The sequence below is a fragment of the Crotalus tigris genome, unplaced genomic scaffold (assembly GCF_016545835.1).
Source record: "Crotalus tigris isolate CLP2741 ecotype Arizona unplaced genomic scaffold, ASM1654583v1 scf7180000024458.850180, whole genome shotgun sequence".
NCBI classification, from domain to species: domain Eukaryota; kingdom Metazoa; phylum Chordata; class Lepidosauria; order Squamata; family Viperidae; genus Crotalus; species Crotalus tigris.
In genome coordinates this window covers 300,600-326,990 of record NW_024100628.1, presented here as the reverse complement: position 1 = coordinate 326,990, position 26,391 = coordinate 300,600, and the positions used below count along the sequence as shown (strand labels likewise).

General features: G+C 40.5%; 1 protein-coding gene across 3 annotated transcripts in view; it reads right to left on the bottom strand.

Moving 5' to 3' along the window:
* Positions 1–22,440, bottom strand: part of SALL4 (spalt like transcription factor 4) — a 28,101-nt gene extending 5,661 nt beyond the window's left edge. Inside the window, exons 1-2 of one of the 3 annotated variants that reach the window (XM_039332246.1) lie at positions 21,914–22,440; positions 275–2,755 (exon numbers count right to left, since the gene is read on the bottom strand). In XM_039332246.1, coding sequence (XP_039188180.1) covers positions 275–2,755; positions 21,914–21,986 — 2,554 coding nt within the window. In that variant the 5' untranslated portion in view covers positions 21,987–22,440. Of the gene's footprint in view, positions 1–274; positions 3,341–20,693; positions 20,774–21,913 lie in introns of those variants that run through there. The other 2 variants (XM_039332247.1, XM_039332245.1) reach the window with 2 other exon arrangements.
* Positions 22,441–26,391: the final 3,951 nt, after the last annotated feature.

Below are 26,391 nucleotides of genomic sequence, written 5' to 3'. Positions count from 1 at the left end.
AATTGTGATTGCTTCATCACTAGAGGTTTTTAAGAAGAGACTGGACAGTCACTTGTCTGAAATGGTATAGGTCTCCTCCTTGAGCAGGGGCTGGACTGGAAGACTTTCAAGGTCCCTTCCAGCTCTATGCTGATAGGTAGAACTAAAACTTTCTGATCTGGGAGGTTGGCTGTCCTAACATAGACTACAAACATTTAACTCCATCCATGTATTAAAAAGTGAATCAATTTCACAATAACTGCTAGGATTTTTGCTTTCCATTAAAGTGACTCACCATATTCTCCATTTGGGAAGTATAACCCAGGTTCCTCTTTAATCACTTTTCGACCAATGTTGCCATATGTTAGATCCAAAGCCCGTTCTTTTTCTGTAGGCGTGACCTCAGCACCTTCAGCCTTGCTTCCCACTATTCCGTCTTCTTGGATACCAAAACATGGTGACTTTGATCTGGTGCTCTCTGCTTGACTGTTCGTTGGAGACATAGCCAGGAAGGAAGCTGATTCAGAGGTGATGGGGCTACGGCTACCATTTTGATAGTCCAGATCACCTGCCACTGAGGAAGAATCATTGGTCATGCCGTCACTCTCTGCAGATCCATTATCACTCGATTTCAAACTACTTTGCCGCTGCAAAGTCAAAGCCGAATTCACCATTTTCATCTGATTTTCGAGAGCTGAAATACTGGAAGGAACAGATGTTGATGGATCAGCTTGAGCATTGCAAGATTTAGAAGAATGGTTTGGGCCATTTGGTGATTCCAAGTCTCCATCCATTTCCATGCTTTCATTGCTCTCTAAGCAACAGGGATCTCCATTGTTCTCAGCTGAAGTAGCCTCCATGTCGTTATTATCATGGAGGGTTTCTACCACTGGGGTATTGGGGATCTGCCCTCCCATATGCATACGAATGTGTTGCTGCAGCACCACTGCATTTGTAAATTTCTTTTGGCAGATAGGACAGGAATGCTGCATCTTCAGGGGAGTATTTGCTCGGTGCACGCCATAGTGTGTTTTGAGGTTGCCTTTGGTGGAAAAAGCACGGCCACAAAACTTGCACTTGAAGGGCCTCTCGCCCGTGTGAGTACGGTAATGCATTTTGAGGGAGCTCTGGCAACTGAGAACTCTATGGCAGATCAAGCATTCATTAGGGTCAGTGGTGGCTTTGTCAATGTTCTCTACCAACTGCTGGAGCTTTGTTGTTTCAGAGCCTTGCTCACCAACCCGGCATCCGTGGAAAGCACTCCCACTGCAGCCAGCCTGCGGAGAGCTCTGGTTCTGCTCAGCTCCTGATTCATGACTGGCCGAACCTGATGAAGAATCTCCTTCACTTTCTGGCTGCACATCACTTAGAAGTGTGCTGGTAAAAGGATCCTTGCTACTTGTGGGGTTGGAAGTGTTTGGTGGCAAGGCAGAGCCAGGCAGGGTGGTCAAAATAGGCTTGGAATCCACAATAAGGTTAGATTCATCTAGTGGGAGAGACATCCCGTACGGTATGCCAGTGCTGGTGGGCACATTATCTAGGTGTTCAGGCACAGGGTAAGGATTCATTTTGATGTGAGGGTACTTGTCTTTATGCCGCTGAAAATGCACTTTCAGATTGCCTTTGGTGGTGAAACGATTGCCGCAAATGTTGCACTTGTAGGGCCTCTCCCCAGTGTGGGAACGGAGGTGAATTTGCAGAGCGCTGTCGTTGCCAAAGATTTTGCCGCAAAACTTGCACTTGTGTTTGAAGAAGGACTCCTCCTGGCTTGGTTTACTTTCAGAGACACTCACATTTGCTACTTTCCCTTTCCCCTTCTTTGAGGGGTCGATGGCTGGGGAGACAATGGTAAGGGGATTCTGGAAGATGGCCGAGCTGGAAGATTGAGGTAGCAAAGGGCTCAGGAAGCGAGACATAGAACCTGGCAAGCTTCGACTTACATCGGGCTTCAAGGAGAGGGCAGGAGCAAGCCCACCGGCCACCGAGACGGTTGTCGGAATACCAATATTAGGATGAGGTAGTTTGCCTTGCTTCAAGGATTCCAAGGATAGACTTGGAGTCCCAGCTTTCTGTCCAATTAAAGCAACAGCAGCTGACAGCTGCTGGGACATATGAGCCCCCAAAGCTTTGAGGGGTTCTGCAGCAGCAACTGAGGGATGTAGGATATGGGGGGCCATCATGGCAATTTGGATGCGGATCTGCTCCGTCAGCTGGAGTTGCTGGAGTTGCTGCTGCTGTAGGCACATCAACTGCTCCAGGATCATTGGGATGGCACTGAGGCCAGCCATGGAGGGAGACAGAGGCTCTGAGGTACACTGGTTGACAGCCACTTTAGTGCCATGTATAGTTTGCAAAGTCACATTAGTGTTTGGTACTTTGGGTTTGGGGACAAAGCTTAGCCCTTGAGTTGTGGAGGCAACAGAGGGCTCTGTTTTTAGATATGTCATTCCTGAAGGTTCGGATCCAGCTTTCTCTTCTCTCTTTTCTGCTGAAGCTGGGCAGCTCTTTACGTGACTCTCCTCAGCCAGCCTACCATCCAATTGGCTGGTTGGAAAAGTCTCCATAGAACTGTCAGGGAAGGCTTCCAAGGGCACTGCCCCTTCACTGTCATTCATGATGAGGACAGGTGGTGTTTTAGTGCAATTTTTCTTATGCTCGAGGAGTTCAATGAGGTCAAAGAACTCAGCACAGCATTTCTCACAGACATGGGTTTCTTCGGTCCGACATCTTTTGGCGTTCATTTCACCTATGTCACCTGGGATATCTTGTGGATTTCCTGCAAAGAAATCAGAAAGAGAGAAAAATCTGAGTGGAATGACACCACTGGAAAGAAAAGAAAAGCAAGAGGCCTTCATGGGATGAGCTTGCAGCAAGGCTGGCTGGGGAATTCTGGGAGTTGAAGTCCACAAGTCTTAAAAGTTGCCAGAGTTGGAGACCCCTGGCTTGGAGGGTAGAAATACACAGGTCTGAGGACATCTTTATCCAATCTCTAAGCCTGGGTAGTTTAAAAGCAATGTGTGAATTATCTTAGGACAGAGATCTCCAAATCTGGCAACTTTTAAGACTTGTGGACTCTAACTCTCCATGGCTGGCTGAGGAATTCTGGGAGTTGAAGTCCGCAAGTCTTAAAATTGCCACGTTTGGAGACCCTTGTCTTAGGACAAAGACAAGGTTGGTGAATCAAAGATGGGTGAATTGCTTTCCAGATCAGCATTTCTCCTGGCAAGCCTCCTATAAAGGACAAAGCTGTTTTACTGGAATCGACCCACCATTTTGATTTCCCAGTGTTTGGATCTACAGGTGGTCCTTGACTTGCACCCATTTGTTCAATGAAGTTACAACAACACTGAAAAAAATGACTATGATGGTTTTCACACTTATGAGCATTGCTTCATCCTCATGGTCACATGATCAAAATTTGGATGCACTGCAACTGGCATATTTCCTGGGGTCCTGTGATCACCATTCGTAATCTTTTCTGTCAGCTTCTGACAAGCAAAATGAATGGGTGAAGCCAGATTCCCTTAACAACAACATGATTCACTTAACAACTGTAGTGATCTGCTTAACAGCTGTGGCAAAAGGTCATAAAATGAGGAATAACTCACTTAACAGAAAGCAACAGAAAGTTTTGGCTCAATTGTGGTTGTAAGCTGAGAACTAACTGCAGTATCGCTTTTCAAGTAGCTACGTGCTCAGGAAAACAACTACGATAGTCTTTACCAATTTGACCATTTCCAGATTTACTGGGATTATACAATTTCCCATTAGCCTGGATAGTCCCCTCCAGCTGGGAATTCTGGAGCATGCCGTCCATTGCTTCTGTTAAGATCAGGTTGCGGAAATAGCAGCAACAACTGCTAAATATTATCAGTTTTAGGAAACCTAATCTTTGTTGTTATTGCATAGGTGCATAAAACAATCCAAATAGTACATAGTAGCATTCTTAATTTTGCAATACATGAGTATATGAACAATCATTGTGGTTATTTCAGTCTGCCGAAATAAATGGGAAAATCCTTGCAAGTAGCTGTATAGATGACATCACCATTTTCTAACCTTGAATGGACTTAAATCCAGATACTAAGTGGAAAAAAAATCCAAACTCACTCAAGCTTCCCCAAATTCTTTTGCTGATATCACCACTTGACCACTGAACTTAGGAAGATAGTTAGGAATGGAGAGAATCTATTATTTATTTTGATTATTTGGTATACATATGTAACAATATTGGGCGAAGCACTTCCAAAGGGAGAGAGATAGTCCAATTTTAGATATGAGATCAGGGATGATCCCAAGGAAAAATTAGTGGTTGGGGAAAAGGTTCAGCAAGTGGTCTCTGCTGATACCTTCTTCCCTCCCTTTTCCACCCCCAGAGCCGTGGGGCTGGCTGATATCTGTGGGGAAGTTACCCCCCCCACCAATCCCCCTTTAAATTTTGTGGTTAAATTCCTATAGGTGGCAATTTCTTTGGAAGGAGAAACCAATTGTTAAGGGATAATCAATCAATGGATTTCTTTGTCTAACCTGATAAGCTGAGAGCCATGCCAAAACGAGTCTTCTCGAGCAGAGACCAAGTTAAGAATGGTCTCCACAGGAAGTGGGGGCGTGTCAAATTTTGGCTACTTGGTCTCAAGAGCAGGCAGACAGAGAAAACCCATTGATGGATTATCCATCTCCTGTACTGGAGAAAAGGCGTTCAGGTAAGACCAATGCCCCTTCTATCTCTGCAAGAAGAGAGAGACATGTATCCACATCACAGATCCTGGAAACCATATTGCTTTGTTATGTCACCCATATTTCCCTGAAAATAAGCCCGGGTCTTGTATTAATTTTTGCTCCAAAAGACACATTAAGGCTTATTTTTTGGTTAGGACTTATTTTTGAGGTAATATGGTACTCAATGCATCCATCTGGCTGACGATCTTAACTGGGGCTTATTTTTGGGATGGGGCTTATATTATGAGTGTTCTGAAAAATCATGCTGGGACTTATTTTCCAGTTGGGTCTTATTTTCAGGAAAACACAGTATATATGATATGAAACTCATAATAAGACTCTGCAATAATTTCACCAAGTTAGTTTTTCTTTGAAGGCTCCCCCGTGTGGCAAAGTTAATATTTTTATTATCAGGACAAGGCTGAAGAATCTCCTCAAACTGAGAGAAACAAATATCAGTGGTTACTGCAGGAAATGCTCGTAGGAAAGGATTGATGTGTGAAACTGTAAATAGGCTAACATCTTCGGCCTGATGACATTATAAGGGCTGAAAGAGCATTACACAGATGGTATCAACTTACAACCATTGGTTTAGTGACTGTTCGAAGTTAAAACTGCACTGAAAAAAGTGACTTACAACCAGTCCTCACACTTACAACGGTTGCAGCATCCCCACAGTTATGTGATCAAAATTCAGATGCTTGTATTTATTATGGCTGCAGCATTCCAGGATCAACTGCAATGGTTTGCTTAACAACCGTGGCAAAAATGGTCATAAAACTGGGTGCAACTCACTCAACAATTTTCTCATTGGGCAATGGAAATTCTGGTCCCAATTGTTGTGATAAGTTGAGGACTACCTGAATGTACAATGAACATGTGCCATTCTTAGCAGAAATGCTGCGGTAATAAAATCTCTTCTTTACATTAACATTCACAATCAATGAAGTTGCAAGGAATGACTGGATAGCCATCTTTCCTGGTTTGTAAGTTATTAGAGGAATAAAATATTTTTAGTAGGAAAAAAACCCAGGGAGGGCACTTTAAGACCTAGGGAAGGCAAATAAGATGTTTTGCACCTTAAATGCAATACTTTGTGCAGCAGAATTTTCTTACTGATAACAGAACTGTAATGACTAGTAGTAGCAAACACATAATACAAGAATGTATGCTATGCAATGCTAAACACAACAAACCCTCCCAAAGATAATTATAATTTTGTGTTTATCCGGGTCTTTCTCTTAAGACCTTATCTAGACACAGGTTCCTTTTCTCATTCTCAGTTGTATTCTTTTTGTGAGAAAGGTGAAACTGGGAGAAAGCAAAGTAGGTCAGTTGAGATGTAGACTATGTGAATTTGTTGTTTAGTCTCACTCAGCTTGCAAAACACAGCACTATTATTTTGGCAACTGAGTGTGTTGCCTTGAGCCCTGGAAGTATTGCTTATATTCTTGCTTATACTGAAGCAAACTGAGATTCCACTGTCTCCTATTCTACCAGCCAAAGCAGTGACAACCCATGGTTCACAGGTAGCTCCCTAGCTGCTATAACTGTCTTTCTCAACCTTGGCAACTTGAAGATGTCAGGACTTCAACTTCCAGAATTCCTCGGCCAGTTAGGCTGGCTGGGGAATTCTGGATATTGAAGCCCACATATCTCCAATGTGCCAAGGTTGAGAAACTCTATGCCAGGGGTGTCAAACTGCCGGCCCACGGGCCAGTTTCATCATACCGAAGCTGCGCCCATCCACTGCCAACAATGCAAAAAGAGTTGCGACACATCAGGACACGTCACGTGATATGGCGAATTTGACACCCGTGCTCTATGTCATAGCATGTCCAATACCATAATGCCTGATTTTTATTTTTATTTTTATTGCATTACTGATGCAAAACAAGGAACAAAAATGTATTTTAAAACGAGCAATTATTCTCCAAAACAGTAATACCGTATATGCCGGCGTATTAGGCGATCCGGCGTATAAGACGACCCCCGTCTTTATAGCCGGGCCGCATTCCTAGAACGTCATCTTATACGCCGGAAACTACCAGTATTTCCGGCGTATAAGACGACCCCCGTCTTTGGCGCCGATTTCAGCGCTCGCGGAAGTCGTCTTATACGCCGGCATTTACGGTACTTCTACCCAAATGGATTGAAATTTTAATGTCACTACATTATAACCATGACTTGTGTAATCCTCAAAGAGAAAACATTTAAAACTCAGAATGCAGTCCTAACACTGAATGTTTGCTTGCTTCTGCAGACAAATGATCACCAGGTTTTTCCCAGCTTTTATCCATTTTTGAATCATCAGTGTTCTCACTGTTATGTTCGTAAGTTCCAGTGAAAAATAAGCCACACCTGATGGCAGCATCAAGCCACTCTAGCTGATCTTGGAAAAGCTGGACCTGATTAGTACTTGGAAAAGAGACCACTAACAAATCCTAAGAAACTAAACTTGAACAGAGAAATCTAAAAAATGTCCCAGAAGGTGACAATGTCAAATCACTTGTCAAGAAAATGCTGTCAATGAAAAATATGACAAGGGAACAATCTACCTGCTGCTACACATCCTGACTGCAGTTAGGCTTGCTTTAGCGCAAAAATGGAAGAGCAAGGAAATTCCCACAGAGGAAGAGTTAATACATAAAATATTAGCATGTGCAGAAATGGACAGGCTTACAATGATATTAAAAGATAAATGTGAATCAGTTTATTATGAAACCTGGGATAAATTTTACCGCTGGAGGAATTTGAAGAGGACAATAGGGATTAAAGACAAATGTTAAGATAGAAATATATGTTATTTTAGAACAAGTATTGTATATAAAACTTAGATGTATATGTAGAGATGAATAATTGATTGTAAAAAGTGGAATAATCTGATAAGAATGTATATACTGGAATGTCACGTCAAATCCAATGTTTGTTTGTTTTTAATTGTATTATAAATAAAATTTGTAAAAAAAGAAAAGAAAATGCTGTCAAGAAAACTATATGGACATATCCATGCAGTGATCAGGAACTGAATTCAATAAAAGGAGACTTTACTTTTACCTTAATATAGTAATTGTCAAAGTGTGGCTCATGGAAGTCCATTAGATGGTCTGCCGTAGCCTCCTGATATTAATCGGCCACAGCACTCAATCCCTGCCAATGCCCAAGTGCATTGAGAGTCAGCTCAATCATGATAATGGATCAGTAGTTGAACACTGGTTCATTGGAAACAGATTAGAGTTGAAGATCTACTTGCCTCAAATCTGCTATGTTCCACCGAGGAACATTCTTGACCAGCCCTGTTTGTGGGAAGACTCTTTGCTGTTATTGCACAGGGTGCATAAAATGATCCAAATAGTACACAGTAGCATTCTTAATTTTGCAATACATTTTGATTCATCATTTAATTTTAAAAACCAAAAGATGAAGCTGGTGGGAAAGAAATACATGAACTTAACCACAATCATTGTCTTCTTCGCTCAAATAAAAAAAAAGTGTGAACGCCTATGCTGTTAAAGACAAAAACTGAGGGAGTAGAGTGCTTAATTGGGTAATTCACCTATTTTCTGAATAGTTTATTCAGTGGTCCATGACCACAGGAAATACTGCCTCAGCAAAAATTCAGAACGTGAACTATATGAAGGAGCAGTCTTTGAAAAGCAGTATTTTGACATATTTGTAGCTAGCAGTTAATCTACTAATGAGCCTACGTAATACTGTTTGAAGATCACTCATCAGGTTTTTAAACAAAAACTTTATAAAAGTAAATGGCAACTTTACAGAGAAAAGCAAGGCAGTTGATTTTTTTTAATGATTCACTTATTTTAAGTGTAAATATCAACTTCACTGTTAACAATTACAAACATGTTGTACAGGTAGCTACAGTGTTCCTCCACCCACAGTTGAGCAGATACATACTGAATCATTTATACCAATAAAAGTTTTATGGAAGATGCAGGAGAAAATGTCAAGTTCAGCCAGAACAAAAGATTCATATTCCCCCCACCCCAAAAGAAAGCTGTTTGCATATTTTAATGCCAAGACACACAAAAATGGCTTATCACACTCAGTAATGGAAAAAGTGGTTTTGAAACATTTCTTTGAACTTACGCACCTAAAAACTCCACAGGAATATGACCTCAGGTTTTAGCGTGATTTGCAAACTCTCTTGAATTTTTTTCTTAACTAGAGTTCAAAATGAATGCTAGGATCCAAGTAGAAGATTGCTGCTACATAAGCCTTACAGTGTTTATTGTGGAATCCATTTCTTGTGGGTCTAACATCCAATCCAGCTCTCTCCTTCTCCTGGATCCAGGGCTGACTGGAAATGCCAGTGGGGAGAGCAAAAAATGAGAAGGAAAGAAAAAAAGAAAAGAAAGAAAAGTGCAAATAGAGTCATTTTCAACCTAGCAAGGTCTTATGTTTGTGCAGGTCTAGAGAAGGGGAAGACCAGAGGCATGCAAAGCTTTGGGAGCCAATGCTCATATTTCAGTATTTGAGAGTGTGATATTGATGTTCTCATAAAATAGCTACAAAAGAGCTTCTCTTCTGATACTGTGGATTCCACAATGGATATAGACAAATGACAAACTATCCATTTCTTAGAAGGCCAAGTCATGAGATTCTCTCTAGCGTCCTCCAAAAAGTTTCACCATTCCAGTGTAACTATCTCATGAGCATATTCGCCAACAAAACCCAGAACTGCAGCCACCCACTATTTTAATTTCAGAGAATGTCTACAGGACCTATTGGGCTTAGCTAAACTTTGGAGAGCGAAATGTGATGCTGAGCTCTATAGTATTCATGTAGGAGATACCAGGCTGAACCTGAGGGAGAGGTCAAAGGTGTCTTAGTCATGACTCTCTTCACTAGATCTAACTCCAACCCACCTTGAATTCCTTCTACTCTTTATCTCCCGCTAGTTTCTCTTGGCCACTAGTAGTTCAGATTCTTGTAGAGAGCTCAAGCTTACGATAAATCTTTATACCCATTTGAACAATCTGGATCTCCTGATTTTCCTGAAACTTGACAATTCCAATGTCAATTTCATTTTATTGAGAAAAATCTTGAAATGACAGATGGGCCAAGAACTTATGAGTGACAATAACCACAGTTGTAGGTATATGGATGCTAAACTGCCAACCACATTTGATCAGTTGGTTTTATCTACGAAGCTTGGACAGAAGAATTGTAACCAAAAGGGTGCCTCCTTTAAAATTCAAAGAGACGAAACATTTTGCCAACCCATTTCCACCCAGCTAGTTGCAGTGGGTGGAATAATAAATGTCTTTATCAAAGAAGACAGAAAAACTAACCCAAGTCAAATTGCCTTTATGCTAAACCATGAAGGCTTCTGGTCTTCTGCTATTGTATGAACTCTCCTCTGGAAGTACCCACTATCTCCTGGAATATTTCTAAGGAGGAAGAAGCTGAAAAAATGACAAAAAGTATTTCTCTTCATATCCATTAAAGATGAAGTCTACTAAATACAGGTAGTCCTCAACTTACAATCATAATTGTGCCCAAAATTTATGTTGCTAAGTTTTGTTGAGTTTTGCCCCATTTTACGACTTTTCTGGCCACAGTTGTTAATTGAATCATTGCAGTTGTTAAATTAATAACCTGGTTGTTAAGTGACTCTGGCTTCCCTGTTGACTTTGCTTGCAGAAGGTTGCAAAAGGGGATCACATGACCCCGGGACACTGCGACCGTCATAAATATGAACCAGTTGCTAAGCATCTGAATTGTGGTCACATGACCATGGGGATCCTGCAACTATTGTGTGAACAACGGTCATAGGTCCCTTTTTTCAGTGTTGTGTAACTTTGAACAGTCACTAAATGAACTGTTGTAAGTCAAGGACTACCTATACCACATATTTCCAGTTCTGTTTTAACAGTCTTGTTTTTCAAAATTAAATCAAAACTGAGACTAACTTGATTTCAGTTCGATAATGCAGATATGGGGATTTAACAGCCCTCATTAAGCTGTATATGCACCGCATACAAAGTGTCTAAACAATCATCAGCTTGATGTTTGTTAATATTTCATGCATCAGCTGGAAAGCAGACAGTATTTTCTGGCAATACGAATGTGCAATTGCTAGCAAATCAACAAACCAGAAACAATAAGCTGCTATTTAATCAAGCACATTTTCTAGGCAACACAATTTACTGAAGAAAAAAAAGATTTTAAGCTGAACAAAATAAGATGGTTAAACCAGAAGGTGGATTTAGTCTAGAATAAGGTAGGACATTTTTTAAAAATTATCCCAATTCAGATATTCCAGACACCTGCTAGCAATTATCTAACTGTAACCTTGCCTTTTCCTCCAACGATCCCTATAAATTTAACCAGATTGGAGGGTTGAAGGAGGCAACTATTCCCCTTTAATAGCCTTCTTACTTATTAGCAAATTAGTGAACAGTCATCAGGGACAGTTTCTCCCCATTCCAATGCAGCACCTGACAAATGAACTCATGATATGCCCTGGGACCAATCTCTCAGCCTAATTTATTCTTAAGGCAGTTTTGATGTGAATAAAATTAAGGAAGAACCTTAAGTTCTGAGTTTTCAGAGAAAAAGAGGAATCTAAATTTAGCAAATATAAGTAGCTCTCAATTTGTGAATGTTGAAAATTATGATAGATATCCCCCAAAAGCTATTTCTGACACTGCTATGAAATTCTGGTACCATTTCCCCCTCTAGTCAAGTGACAGCTTTTGGGCAACAGAGACTGGCACACATTTACAGCCATTTGCAAAGTCCTGTGGTCACATGACCATGGTTTACAGTAGTTTTTCTGTCAAAAATTGTCCCATAGAAAACAATGGATTCACTTAACAACTACAGTGTTTGCTTAATGACTGTGGCATTTATTTAATGACTGCTCTAATAAAAGGTCATACATTCAGTTTACAACTGTCATGGCTTATGACTATAATTGCCAGACTCAGTTATGGTTGAAACCTGTAAATTCAGTTAAGCACAAGATACAAGGTCTGCCACACTGACCTATCTTTTAGGCTTGTGGGGGTGTAGCAAAACTGATTACATTGCTTGGGCAAATGTTGCAGATTTCAATATGGAAATGTCAATTATTTCTCCCCTCCAGGTTTATTTTAACTATGATTTGTTGAATATACAATGGGCTGGGTTTAGAAATAAGACTTAATTATAACCTGTTCACAAATGCCAGCAACTGTATTCATGGGGGGGTGTACAAAAAAAAAGGCAAAGGGGCAGGCCCAAGCTATGCCTTCTATTTAATAGGTATTCCATTTGATTGTGCAGTCATGGCTGCCAACCTGACTCTTTATAGCTGTATGACAGGCAGATTCTCAACTTATCAACTCTTTCCCTGATCCTTCTGAAGAAGAGCCAAACTCCCTTTGCTTTTAAATTAAATGATTTGACTAGTGAAACAAATGTTCTATTGATCTTCCATGTACCACAGCAGCTCATCTATTCTAGCAAAGTGTTCAGTATTCTTCAAAATAGAAAGATGGTGAAAACAATATCTTATTCAAAAACTGACATAATGTCACAGTTTATATATGGAGGTGTCTCCAGGTTGCTGTTTTAGCAGTGGTAGAGAACAATGTATAATGCAAAGGATCCATTTGGAATGTCAATGAAGATTCTCAGTCATCTCGAAGAAGCTATTTCTATGAGCAGTGAGACGTTGCAAACCAAAAAGAAAAAAAAATCCAGTTACCACGACTCAACTTCTAGATGGATCCATTTGGAAGTAACACCCCACATTTAACCTATAGACATTAGGTAGATGCCATCTATTTGCATGATGTATATCTAACCTTCTCTAGTCTAAGTTTACTCTGAAGAATCATAATATCAAAGGAGTTCAACCCAACTGATTTCTAATAAAAGTCAAACTAGGTCAATGGCTGGAACAGTGCAATTCAAGTTTTAATTTGCTATCATATTTATGTTATACATTCTTATGACACTCATATGTTCCTTCATGTGGAGATGGAACCATGATCAGAAACCAGCAGCTGGAATGGATGCATCAGCAGCCCTCAGTAATGAAAGAAAGAAAATGCCGGCACAAGAGCTTTGCAAGTAAACCTACAGAGATTACAAGCGTTCTGAAAAATGTAGTTTATTTGAAGCCAGGAATTAGCCATTTTCATTAAAAGCTTGAAAGAACTAAACTTTCCCCCCCAATGTGAATTCTAGCTCTGATATGAGAAGCATAGCTTATTTTCTTGGACTATTGGGTAAGTAGATGCTGACAAAACTCAAGAAATACTGGCGAGATTAGCCCTCTTCCGTTGAAAGACATGAAAAGGTACGGAGAATGGAGTTGCAAATAGCCCCCAGAGAGAAACAAATAAACAAAGCCCTTCCCCCTCCATTTCACAACCTCCAACAATAAATAGGGGCCTGAAAGAAATGTCTTTTCATGTTGGTTTGAACATGCATGCAGTTTTCTACATGATCCAAAATCTTGATCAGGCTTCCAAACCATGCAAACAAGTTATTCTTGCATTCAAGCAAACATATATACAGACATTCATATTGATTACTTGGTGAACAGTGAAAGAAAGGAGTAGGGCATCTTGTCTGCCCCATTTTTACCTTGTTTGAGCTCTCTATGCATTCACTGAATACCTGCACAGGGTTAGCTGTGATGCTAAACTCAAAGACCAAATACAACGTATATCATATTTGCGAGAGAGATGGATGGTTCAGAAATGTGAAAAATAAAATAAAGTGAAGAATGCAAAAAAGTAATGTCATTGAGTTTTAGGTACATGTAGAAGAACACTTTCAGTTTGTATTAATTCCAGACAATTCATACTGATGAAGGTCAAGCTTAACGAAAGAAATCAATTACCAATTCCCCAGCTACGAAGAACCAAGGTTTAGTAAGTGATCCTAAGGTCTAGGGAAGCAACACTACTTTTTCACATAGGAGCAGGTCAGTCGCCTGCTATCTGCTCCATACCAAGAATGATAAATCTAAGTTCAAAAGAAGCAATCGGGGAGTCTCCTAATACTAGGGCAGCAAAGTACGAATGTTGGGCAAAGAGAATCAAAGAACATTCAGACAGACTTTTAGCATGGGTGGTTATCTGAGATAAGACTATGAGAAGAGATAAGAGATAAGAGAAGAGACCTAGCAATTTTCAGGAGGAAACGAGAGGAATAGATCTTCAATTCTTCAACCACCATTTTATAATTTTCCATCCAGTGTACCTAATATTAGATTATGTTATCGAGTAAGGGCTACCTGTCAGCCATGATTTAACCAGATAAGACTAAATTCAGGCAGTAAGGAAACAAATGAGCTAACAAAAGTAAAATTAGACCAGCACAACAGTGACTCACCAAATTGTGTCACATTGTTCCTACACCCATTAACTTGCAGCCCTACAGAAGATATGAGGCATCTACTATTTTGCTGCAGGAGATGGGTATATAGAGAAATAATTCACAGGGAAGGTGGGTCTGAGCATGATAAGCCACAAATCATACAAACCTGATTTTAAATCTAACAGTAGTTGTGAAGTGGACTGCTTCCTGCTAAGGAGAAAGCCTGTATGAGAAGAGATTGGATGGCAAAGTCTAAGGCGATTCTCAGTCATCCAAGTCATGGTTGTCCTAAAGGTGTTATTTTTTCTCTGAGAATTCTCTGAAGAAGGTTCTTGGGTGAGAAGAGAAATGTCCTCAAGGAAAAAACAAAGTCCAGCTACCTTTTGAAAAAGCACCTTTGCAATTGGATGGTAACACGCAACTCTTCTCAAATCCCTGTGATCCTAGTAGCAATTTGGGCACATTTCACTAACAAGACTTAAACCTGAACACCCATGCATTCACAAAACATCTGAATCACAACAAAAGCCTATTTGGCCCAGCAGCTTCTTTTTTCACCATGGTCAGCTAGGGGTCCCAGAAACCTCAAGCAGGGTTTGAAGGCAATAACTGATTCATAGTTGAAATACTCAGAAAGTTCATGCATTAGACTGCTAAGCCATAGCCTGCTTTACTTTGGCTTAGAATGCTGTGTGAATCTAGTCATGACCAAATCAACTATGGTAAAAGGCTTAGCATGATGTAATGCTAGCTAATTATGTTTTTTTTTGTCACTGAAGTGCATGTGAGCAGCCCTCATCATTAAAAATCAAGTTTAATAGAATTTAGTGTACCCATTTTTACTTGTTCTTTTGTTCTTTTATATCCTGCCTTATTTTTGTAAACAACTCAAGGTGGCGAACACACATCCAACACACCTTTCTCCTCCTATTTTCCCCACAACAACAACCCTGTGAGGTGGGTGGGCTGCGAGTGAGTGACTGGCCCAAAGTGATTCAGCTGGTTCTGGGACTAGCCCTCCACTTTCAAATAAATAAATAAAATAAACAAACAAATGGACCACTGTTTACCGTTTTGAACAAATATAATCTGGTTTCCTGCAGGTACAATGAATTTCAAATTCTATAATCCCATGCTGGTTGAGAATTAAGGAACTCAATGTTCAACGTACCCGAGGAACTTTGAGAAGAACCGTTTTATTATTTATCAAAATATAAATCTATGTATTACTTAGATAAGAAACCAGAAAGAATAGCATGTCCTCCATCCATTGTCTTAAATGTGAGCAAATACTGTAGAATACAGGTCTAGGGGTAGGTTAAAATTCAAATTTAAACTGGGCATATTCTCTGGGGATGATGGGAGTTAGGATACCAATGCACGTAGAAAAATTACATTGGGAAAGGGTAGTCTGAACTATTGTGTGAACATCACGTTCCGTGCCTCTTCAAAAAATGCATAGGCATTTTATCTCTTAAGATAAACATATTGAATAACTCAAATGCACCAAACTCAGCCAAGAAATCTAGATTCACAACAAACAGGAACTAGATCTTAAAGTGTAGATGAGATCATGCAAGATTGGGCATCAGTATTTAACACAAGTCTATGAAGTTTTCCTTGGTGCCCTTTGATAATCTGATTTAATTTATTCAAGTGCTTACAACTGCTGATATGATCCAATTTGTTCCAAAAGAATTCTCATGCTTCAGAGAATTATTATATTCATCCCACTCCATTATGAGGATTAGTTTTTAAAAATTTGTGTTCAAAAGTTGTCCACCAAAGCATAGATTGTAATTCCCAAATAGGGCATAATTCAGTCAAGATGAAGTACTTTGAGATCTCTCTCTCTCTCTCTCTCTCTCTCTCTCTCTTTTTGGCAGAATAGGGATGGTTTTGCTCCTATTAATATTATAGCATTGTGGACATTATGAACAGATCATGTTAAAAGTCAACATCTCTGTCCCACAAAACAAGCTTTTTACTTGTTCTGCAAAAGAGTCATTAACCACGTGGCCAATACCGACAGCAACTATTTCCAAATTGTTTCTTGGGTAGATATTAGGCCAAGTATTTTATGCACATAGCAGGGCTTTGTAAGGGGGTGGAGGGGGTGGGGTAGGACAGGGAGTGTGTCATTTTATTTGGTTAAACATTTCCAATATTCCAAGCATGAAGATAACACCATTAGATATCCTAAGCGTTAAATCAATACTAATTAGTTACACATGTGGGTCAGTAAGAAGCTTTTGTATCCCACTGTAACAGAAAAAAATTAAAATGCATGAGGTTTTTGATTTTGCTTTCAGCCATTTCAGTTAAAACACAAATTATAGTGTCACAGCAGTTTGTGAATATCACACCACATGTCAAGCAGATGATAAAACTCTCCTGGACTTAAAAGTCTTGCACCAAATTAGGAAAAATGCAAAACACCCAACACATTTGTTAAGAGATTGGAGATGGCTAAAATGTGTTTACTGTAGTTGAAAATAAGCCACACAGAAGTGAAAGGAATTCACCCACTTGAAACAGACTTCAATATGCTAGCTTGGAACAGCACATAACATTAACCGTTTGGAGGAATGTCATACCTTCCCCCCCCCCCCAAGTAACACATCTTAAGAAAATTTTGCTTTAAGTGAAGAAGTCTACCTATCCACTAAACATGATTTTAAATACTTAAGAGAGGGAAATGTTTAAATTCTCAAGAGACATTTGGATGGATCAAATTAAATAATCCCTGTATTTATATCACAGCAAGTAGCCTTCTAAGAAAGGCAAACAAGCAAATAGATACAGGAAACAAAAGAGGTTTAAAATAAAATTTGACCTGATGGCATTTCAGAAAAACAGAATCACAACTGATGGCTTATCTATGCACAAAAGAGTCATGACTTCACCCTTATTGGCTAATACTGCATTCCTGCCAGGAGCATTTGATAAGCATTAAAAAGCATTATGATAAACATATCAAAAAAGCATTGATAAACATAACATTATCTATCTATGTAAAATACTGCAGGATCCATAAAAGAATTCTTAACTAGTGATCTGGACTGGGTTTGAATTTAAAGATCAGAGTTGGGGAAAATATAGACTTCAAACAAGGTATTACCAGCCAGAAGCCCATGTATTTAAGTAATGATAGAGAGTACCTCATTCAATTTTGCACTGTACCACCAAGGAAAAGAAAGAGACAGACAGAGAGAAAGAGAGGAACAAATTGTTCTACCTTATTCAAGAATCATTTCCTCATCCGCACTGACTAGTAAGCTTCTATGTACCACCAAGTCCCTCCAATTATAAACAAGGCCACTTCCACAGACCACACTTAACACTAGGGCAGTGTTTTAAGACCAGCCAAAAACCGACCAAAACTCTGCTGCCAAGGTCAATTGCTGGAGAGTCCTAATTGCTTGACATCAACTTACCACCCACAGAAGGCAGGAGGAGCAAAAGGTAGAGCAGAAGCTTGTCAAAAAGCATCATAAGCCGTGTGAGGCTTTGGAGAAAAAGCCCAATCACTGCAGCCAATATAGTGTTTCACTTGCATTTTTTTTTAAAAAAAAGTGGGGGCAGAAAGCAAATCATCACAAAGGCACCACCACCACCTTACCTTCTCTTGTAAGCATTGAAAGTCCTGTTTGCTAAAAGAAACTTTCTTGTCCTAAGGAAGGTTTGTATTGCTTAATCTCTTTTTTCTTTCTGAAATAAAATGACCTCATGCATGTTTCAAGTGGAATATTGGGAGATCTTTTTCACACCAGAGTTATGTCAGAAAGTAACTGATGCAATCAGGAAGAGCTCTCACCATGCTGTTTTATATTTGTTTTTACCTTTCGAATTTAATCGTTAAAAATACCTGAAGACACTGTAACTATTCATATGGAAGAATCTTGTCAGATATACCTGACATATTAAGGAAAAGAAATTTGCCTCAAGGACTGTTAGCAGCTGCAATGAGCAATTAAATCTTTTGGACAGTGGGAAGTGCTAATTATCAGTATGAAATGGCAGCTTTTAAGACAATCCCTTGTTATTATTTTGACCCATTAAATTGATTGTCAAACTGATCACCGTTCCCACTCTGGCCCTTCCTAAAAACTACTAAATTCTCTTTTGCAAATTTCTATAGTATCTGGATTTCATTTCAAGCCAAAAGATAAAGAGCTTGATTTCATTATAAACCCCACCCAAGATGTAGGAAAATGTTCCCAACAAATCTTTGGGAATTCTTAGGTTATTTTTATTATTATTATCATACCTTAAGATGCCTCAGCTGGATATAGCTGAATTTTTAAGACCTGTTCCATGCACAAACTGTTAACAGTCAGATATCCTCTATCAGTTTCTCACCTTTAAAAAGATTCTCCCTACCATTTTACATCCCCCAGTACAAAAATATAGGGAAAGAGATCAACAGCACATTAATGCAACACAATTTCCATTCTTTGGGAAGTATTTGTTGTTAGATTTTTATCTTGTATTTGTTTTTATTAACTCAAGGTAGTGTCCATACCTAGTGGTCCTCCCTCCTATTTTTCCTACAACTCTGAGAGGTAGGATGGACCAAGAGAGAATGATTAGTCCAAAGTGACCCTGCTTGCTTTCATCCTTCAGGCAGGACTAGAATTCATAGTCTCTTGGTGTCTAGCCAGCACCTTAACCACTACACATCAGATTGACTCTATTATCAACCACGTGAGGTTGATATGAAATAGGACAAGTTCAATTCCTTACAGTACTTGGTTATGTCTACCTCTCAGGGTTATTCTGAGATTAGGAATTGAAGAAGAAACAAAGACTGCTTTCATACAGCACATAGAACCCTCAACCATTTACTAGCCAGAATATTGAGGAAGTTCAGTTTGCAAAGGCACATGCAAACTAACCACATTAAGGCTTGGCAGCATGCTGTGTAAACCCACCCAAAATATTTTCTGATACTGTACTGTCAAAATAGAGCAGCTGTCCCACAACCGTTAACCACCCTTCAATAACTCTGCTATATTAAGTACTGCAAACTTTTAACTACACAAGATGCTTGATTATGTATCTGAGTATTAGCTAATTTTTTGGCAGGAGAGTTCACATAATCTTGGACTACCAGTCATATTGGTTGAAGCTAATGTCCAAAATATCTGGACATTTTCTTCTTCTTCTCGAGCACATTCCTTTCAGAACTGGAATGGACAGAGAACCACAGTGGGGTTCAGACATTAGTGTTTTGTTGCATACAAATTCAGAGCCAGAGAGTTTAACAAAACTTGAGAGATCAAGTACCTTGCTCAGTGCAATGATTTAATAGGTTGGGTAGGCTGAACTCGATCTTCTGCAATTTTCTATTACCTGGGAACTGGTCCAATTTATTTGAAGGGCATCAAATGCAATCTTTTTTTTAATGTTTCTGCAGCATCGTTGGCTTATTTTCTGTTCAGAACATTCGTTCAGTGAGCTTTCAGCAGCATTCTGTGAAGATAGGCGTCTGGGTGTCGCTGTCCATTTCATCTGATCCTTCAGACCCTAAGCATTAAAAACCCCAAGGCAGGGAAGAAACTAAATCCACATTTTTTATCTGACGGGCCATGCAACACCGGCCGCATCCCCGAGGTGGCGCAACAGAGCAATCGAAACATCCCGGATCCGTACGATAAACAAACATTTCAGCGCGATTTAAGAAGCGGGGATGCTTTTCCCAGATTGATAACATACTTAAAGATTTATCAAAGCGTCGCTTTTTCTCTCTCTTCTCCTCTCCCTCCCCCATCTCCATTTCTTCTCATATTAAAGGATTCCGCAACGGTAAAACGACAACCCAACCAGGTTGAAGCCTTGTTGCAAATTAATTTGTGTGTACGAGATAAATTGATTCAAAAAGTATTATTTGGAAGCTCGGGTGCCCTGCAGCGGGAGCACAAACACTTAAGCAAGAACATCTAACTAATCTTCCGATTACTCTCGCTCCCCCTCCATCATGCAACTCCAAAGGAGTTATTAACCCTTTTGTTTCAAGACCGTCTCTGGGGTGGGTTTCCAGCTGCCAGCAGCGAGATTTACATGTGGAAACATCACCTCCAACGCCCCCCCCCCCCAGCCGCGCGCCAGCTCCATCCTAACCAGATGCACAAAGGAAAAACAGTCATGCATTAAACATGGGATTTATAGCCTTCTCGCTAGCTCGCTCGTTTTCTTAAATCACCATTAACCGGGCTCAACAATTGCACATTTGGACTCAAAAGAAAGAGGGAAGGCTGAACGGGAGGGGAAAAGAGACTCAAATCTTCTGCAGCTCTCACCCACCCTTTCCAAAATATGCATTCCTATCAATTGGGATGGCGGATAATTGATCGGGATCTTCACCTTCTCCTTTCTGGTTTACTTAAAATTAAAAGTTGACCTAAAATTGCACCCCAAACTTTGCATTTATGCTTCTGGATCAAAAGAAATCTTGGGAGAGGCATATCGATTAGGGAAATACCTTAGACCCAGTTTCCAATATCTATTTAAAAGTACTAAATTTCTCCTCACTCCCTCCCTCCCCCCCCCGCGTCCGAAACTACAAAGCTCAGGATTGTATGCTACATTGATTAAGCGTCTTCCCTTCCTGGTGGGTTCATTCGTCTCCCATGCACGCACACACACATACACACCCAAAAAAGGATGGAGCATAGATCTGAAATCCTGTTTTCCAAAACCTTGGATATTTCAAATATCGCCGTCTCAAATTCAGCGCACCATCCCGATATTTACCCCGTCCCCTTTATGTTTCGTCCAGTTCTGCGCTTTTACCACCAACTGCTTCTCTTCCAGTGCCGGCTCCCCCCTCCCCATATCAAAATCAATTAAATCTGCGAAAAGATCAAGCCATGCTATCAATTGTGGGAGGGAGGGAAGGAGGGGGAGGGAGAGAGAGAGGGAGAGGGAGGGAGGGAGAGAGAGGTGGTGGTTCCATGCAGCTACTTCGGGAAGATTTTAAAAGCTCTCTGTCCTCCCTCCCTCTCCCCCCCCCCACCATATTAGCTCACGGGAGTTATTTTAGGAAGTCGGAAATCAAAGATGGCTGGAGGTCAGGCTACAAAAGGTCCCGAGTGATTGTAATCTCTCGGCGAGTTTTTAGTTACTAAAAGGGTGAAGCAGCAGTTCATCCAAATAGGGGCACAAACGGGGGGGGGGGTAATCACAAAAGGTATTTCGCAGTGTTCCTCACGGCGTACCCCTCCCTTCCAAAAATATTTAGGGAGTTACCTTCTGGCCGCGGCTTTCGGCTACGATGGCTCCAAATCAATCCTGGAAAGGGGGGGGGCGGAGATGCTAAAGACAACCTACATTTGCGGGGTGAAAAACTTTTCCCAACCGGAGAGGGGCTTTGGGGAAAAAGAGAATTACCCACTAAGAAAACCTGGAATTTTTTTTTTCCAGAAAGAAAAATAATCGTGAGTTCAGAGTTCAGTTTCCCCCCATAAATTAAAATTTACTCGAACCTAGATTCAGCACGGATTGATGGAACGGACAGGGAGGAAAGGGGGGGGGAATACACATTTAGAAGATATGTATATATGTATATAAGAAGATATCTATCTAGATATATATATATATATATATACACACACTTTCCGATCGGCTCCCGCAGTCGTGGGAAATCAGGATGAAACAGAAGTGGTCCAGATTATCGAGAGGGTCCGTTTGGCTCAGGATTCCGGCCAAGGAACCCCGATGCGCCACGGGGTAGGTGGGAGAAAGAGCCACTCACACGCGCACAAAAGCTAGCGCCCCCCCCCACCCCCGCCTCAAACCCGATCTCCTGCTTGATTTCTTTTTCCCATCAATTAAAGTTGGTAATTGACCGCGCTCCCTCGCTCCTTTCCCTTACCATTTGCTACATCCGGGAACTGCCGCTCGTCCGAATGGATGTGCTGGGGCTTCGCCTGCTTGCGCCTCGACATGGTGCACACGCATCGGGAGCAAAATAGTAGCAATTATTTTCTTCTTCACAACAAATTCCTGGAGTTGGGAAATTACTCCCAAAGAGCGGAATGCGCATGTCAGAGTAATTATGATTATCAATAATGCATTGCGATTTATCATGGGTCCCTGACAGCTGATTGGCCTGAGTCCAAGAGCTCACAGATTATTCAAATAAGGTCCATTGATCAGGCAGCAGAAGGGAACGCTGGGCACTGTAGTCTCCCTCGCCCGGCTGATTGAAGGGTGGACGCCGAACGCCGCTGCCGCCACCGCCACCGCCGGGCAGGCGAGGGGTTTCGCGCAAGAGGCCACTGGCCCGATTGGGTGGTATTTCCCTGAAGAGGAGAGAGAGGGAAAAAAGCCGAACAGCAGCTCTCGAGTCCATCTTTGAAAGTAAACAAACAGCCGAGACAGAACTGGTTTTCTTAGGCAAGCTGGAAACCCCCCCCCCGCCGCCTCCCTTATCTCCCCGCACATTGTCTTCTGCCTCCATGAAGAGTTGGGGAGGTTTGGTCCGGGCGCGCGTGGAAAGGATCCTGAAAAGCATCCCCACCCTCCCCCGTTACACTTAGGAAAACCACGTCCCCCCCCCCCCCGTCCTCTCTCAGAGAAAGCTTTCGTGCAAACTTATCCCTTGGTTCTTTACTCAAAAAAAAAAAAAAAAAAAAAGGGAGGAGGGTGAAAAAAAGGCCGGCTTCAAAGATTTACTTTGCAATCAGAGCCATCGAGTTGGAGAGAAAAAAGAAACGGAAAAGGGGGAAATGGTGAAATCACTACTGGGCATTGAGCTAAAGCGTTAAAAAAAAAAAAACCAGTGAAAATTGCTTTTTTAAGTTGGATTTTCTAAGCGTGGGGGAGAGGGAAGCTCATTTCTGGACTGCCAAAAAATCCGGAGTGCCACTTGATGGCAGAAGGGAGGTTGGTGAAATCTGGCTTGGCTGCCACCTGGTGGTCGTCCAGATGTGTGCTGCCCAGATGGGGTTAGCTCTAGGCTTGCAGGTTCTTTAGCTTATTTGCCTTGAAAGGGAGGTGGATTTTCACTTTGAGAAAGAAGGAGGAGTTGAAGCCTGCTTGAATCTGACAATCCAGTCTCAAGCAAATGTTCAAGATAAGATGGTCCTTGGGGATAAAGGACAAGCTTCTTAAGATTTCCAAACTGTGAATGGATTACCTTGCAAAAGGCCGCAAATACAATTCTCCCCTATGACACAGAACATACAGCCTTTATACAGGCTGTATTTCCATAATGGGCTTCATCCAAAGTTAACCAAACTGTGCTTTGATTGAGTTAACCCACTATTCTTAATTTGTGTGACCCCCTGAGCTGGATTCATCAATGTTTTTTCGTGAATTGCTTTCTGGTATCAAATAGTACATCCAACACAGCAAATCACAAAAAACATAAACTGATACAAAAAAACTTAACTGGATGCGGGTATGTGAAATTTGTAACTGATTGTATAAACTATGCCATGGAATTCTAAATCAGCCTCCTAGCTGGGTTCACACAACACCCTAGTATCAAATAGGTTTGACAAGTTTGGGGTTCAACTTGCTCCAATTGTGGACAAAATTAATAGGAAGCACATATATATTCCTCTTGAATGGCAAGATGTTTTGCAGACAATGGTCACAATAGACAACATTAATTTATTTTGTATTTAAGTAGTTCACACATGGCAGCGCAAGCAAATAAGCTGCACTAACTATGATGATATCTGGACCAAACCAGTGTTTTAGTTAGACAAAGATTGAATCCATGCCCCTGGTTTTGGCTAACTAGTTGCTACTGCCCTTCTTTAACCTGGTTCACACTTTCCATTAAGTTTTAAAGTGGTTTGTTTGAGTTTGGCTTAAGATGCTGTGGTGTATTCAGTGTGTTCACCTTCAAATCAGATCTGAGTTCTGACACTGCCTGGACAAGTCCCTGCATTTTTTTTGGCAAAGATTTTGGAGGTGGTTTGACATTGCTTGCTTCATAGGGCTGAGCGAGAGTGACTGGCTCAAGTCACCCAGCTGGTTTTATGCCTAAGTCAAGACTTAGTTTCCTGGTTTCTAGCCTGATGCCTTAACTACTATATTAACTGGTTCTCATTCATTAGGTGATAGTTAAAACACTGGTTTGCTGCAATGTGTGAACCTAATCATTCTCAAAACTGGCAGATACAGGACAATTGAACCAAGGCTGGTTTTGATAACCTATATAAAGCCATCTAGCAAGTCCACATAGCCCTTTTAATCATATGTTTGTTACTCCTTTTCTAGACTCAATACTCATCTTTAAAATTCCTATCTAGCAAGGTTTTTTTTTTTCTTAGCCAATTAAGGGCTAAGAGATTTTGTTTAAAAAGTTGCAAATGAAATACAGCTGAGATAGCTGATAGTCTAAAAGATACAGTATAAGTAAAATTCAAGATAATTATGGTTGATTAGAAAAGAGTGAGTAGCTGCTAATGCAAAGTCATTTATTCACTGCTTCATTTATGTAACTTGCCATTTGTACCTTCAGTGCTATTTGAAACATTGAAATTAACTGTAAGTGGCTTACAAAATTAAGTATTTCTGTATCTCAAGTATGGTGTAGATTCTGCCTAACATATTAAGAAAAGTTCAGAATAATTGAAATGAGTACAAAGAAAACAAAAGATTATTATAAGGAATTGAGTATATTTAAATCTTGAGGAAAAGATGACTGAAGGGAGAGAGCACTTTAAAGACGCTAAATTCAGAGGTCTTCAAACTTGGCCCTTTTATGACTTGTGGACTTCAACTCCCAGAATTCCTCAGCCAGATATGCTGGCTGAGGAATTCTGGGAGTTGAAGTCCACAAGTCATAAAAGGTTGAAGACCCCCGTGCTAAAACGATGCAACATGGAAAATTAACATCTGATGTCTATCATTCTAGAGGGCAGAAAATGGAGTAATGGTTTTAAGTTACAGTAAGACAGATTCTGATCGAAGGTTATAAAAAGCCAGCCAGCCAGCCATAAGTACAACTCAACAAAGGAATCAATCTCCAAGGAAATAATGAACCTTCTCAATCAATGAGCTCAAGAGAAACTGGGCAGCTGTCTGTCCTGCAATGAGCAGGGTTGGACTCGTTGAGTGAAATGGCCCCTTGCAACCTAATTCCATGCCTAAAACTTACCATTTTCCAATGAGGTTTAAAAAGGCTTGTTGAATTTCTTATTGCAGTGCAAAGAGAAACAGGAATTGACGGACTGGGGAATCATTTGTTGAAAATGCTTTAATTTGGATCTGTGCATTAAGCAAAGAACTGGAGTGAACAGCTTAAGTGGCTCCCACCATTCTACAGTTCTAACGAGTTCATCCAGCAAACCATGACAGAAAAAGTGGAGCTTGAGCCAGTGGTGGGATTCAAATATGTGAACAACCGGTTCTCTGTGTGGATGCCGCTTCCGGAAGTCCATTCTGGGCCTGGGCAACAAAAAATTAGCTACTGGTTCTGCTGAAGTGGTGCGAACCGGCTGAATCCCACCACTGGCTTGAGCTAGAATATGGGCAAATTTTGTCCAATAGGTACTTAATAATTCTTTAAAAAAAAAAAAAAACTTTAGATATAGGTTTATCAGTGCCAATAACTCATTTTTTGGTTGTGTGCATGACATTGTCCATAAAATGGCTGAACTCCTTAGAATGGGCAAAAATGCAACATAAACTACAAGACTACTAGTTTAATGATAAGTAATACAGGTAGTCCTCGCTTAATGACCAGCCACTTGGTGACCTTTTGGTGTTACAACAGACCCTCCCCCCAAAAGGTACTTATGACCTTTTGAAATTCTCATGTCCACCCCTCCCACAATCATGGGATTGCATTTTGGAGGCTAGCAAACAACTCATATTTGCAGCCATTTGTAATTTATGTTGTTGTTTTATCAGAAACTGGCATTAACTTCTACTTTTTAGCAAAAAAATACCCATGGGCTAAAATGGATTTGCTTAACAACGGTGGTGTTTGCTTTATGACCATGGTGTTTGCTTAATAACTATGGCAAAAAAGGACATAAAATTGGATTGGTCATGTGATGTCCCACTTAATGACCAGCATAACTTATGATCATAATTTTGGCCTCAGTTACAATCATAAATCGAGGACTACCTATGTAAAACGTGTCATTGTAAAATAATTATTTTCCATACCTCCCAGAAAGTTTATTTTCCTTAGAGATGCAGTCAAAACTTACATTCAGTTGAATTATTTTACATTCAGAAACATGTTCACATACATTTCCTTTACTTTTATACTAATATACCAAATGTGCATGTCAAAATAATTGAAGGACAAATAACAATTCTGAATAATGTTAACTGGACTTAAAATTGGTTCTTCCACAATAAGCACAGAAATAATCTAGTTGG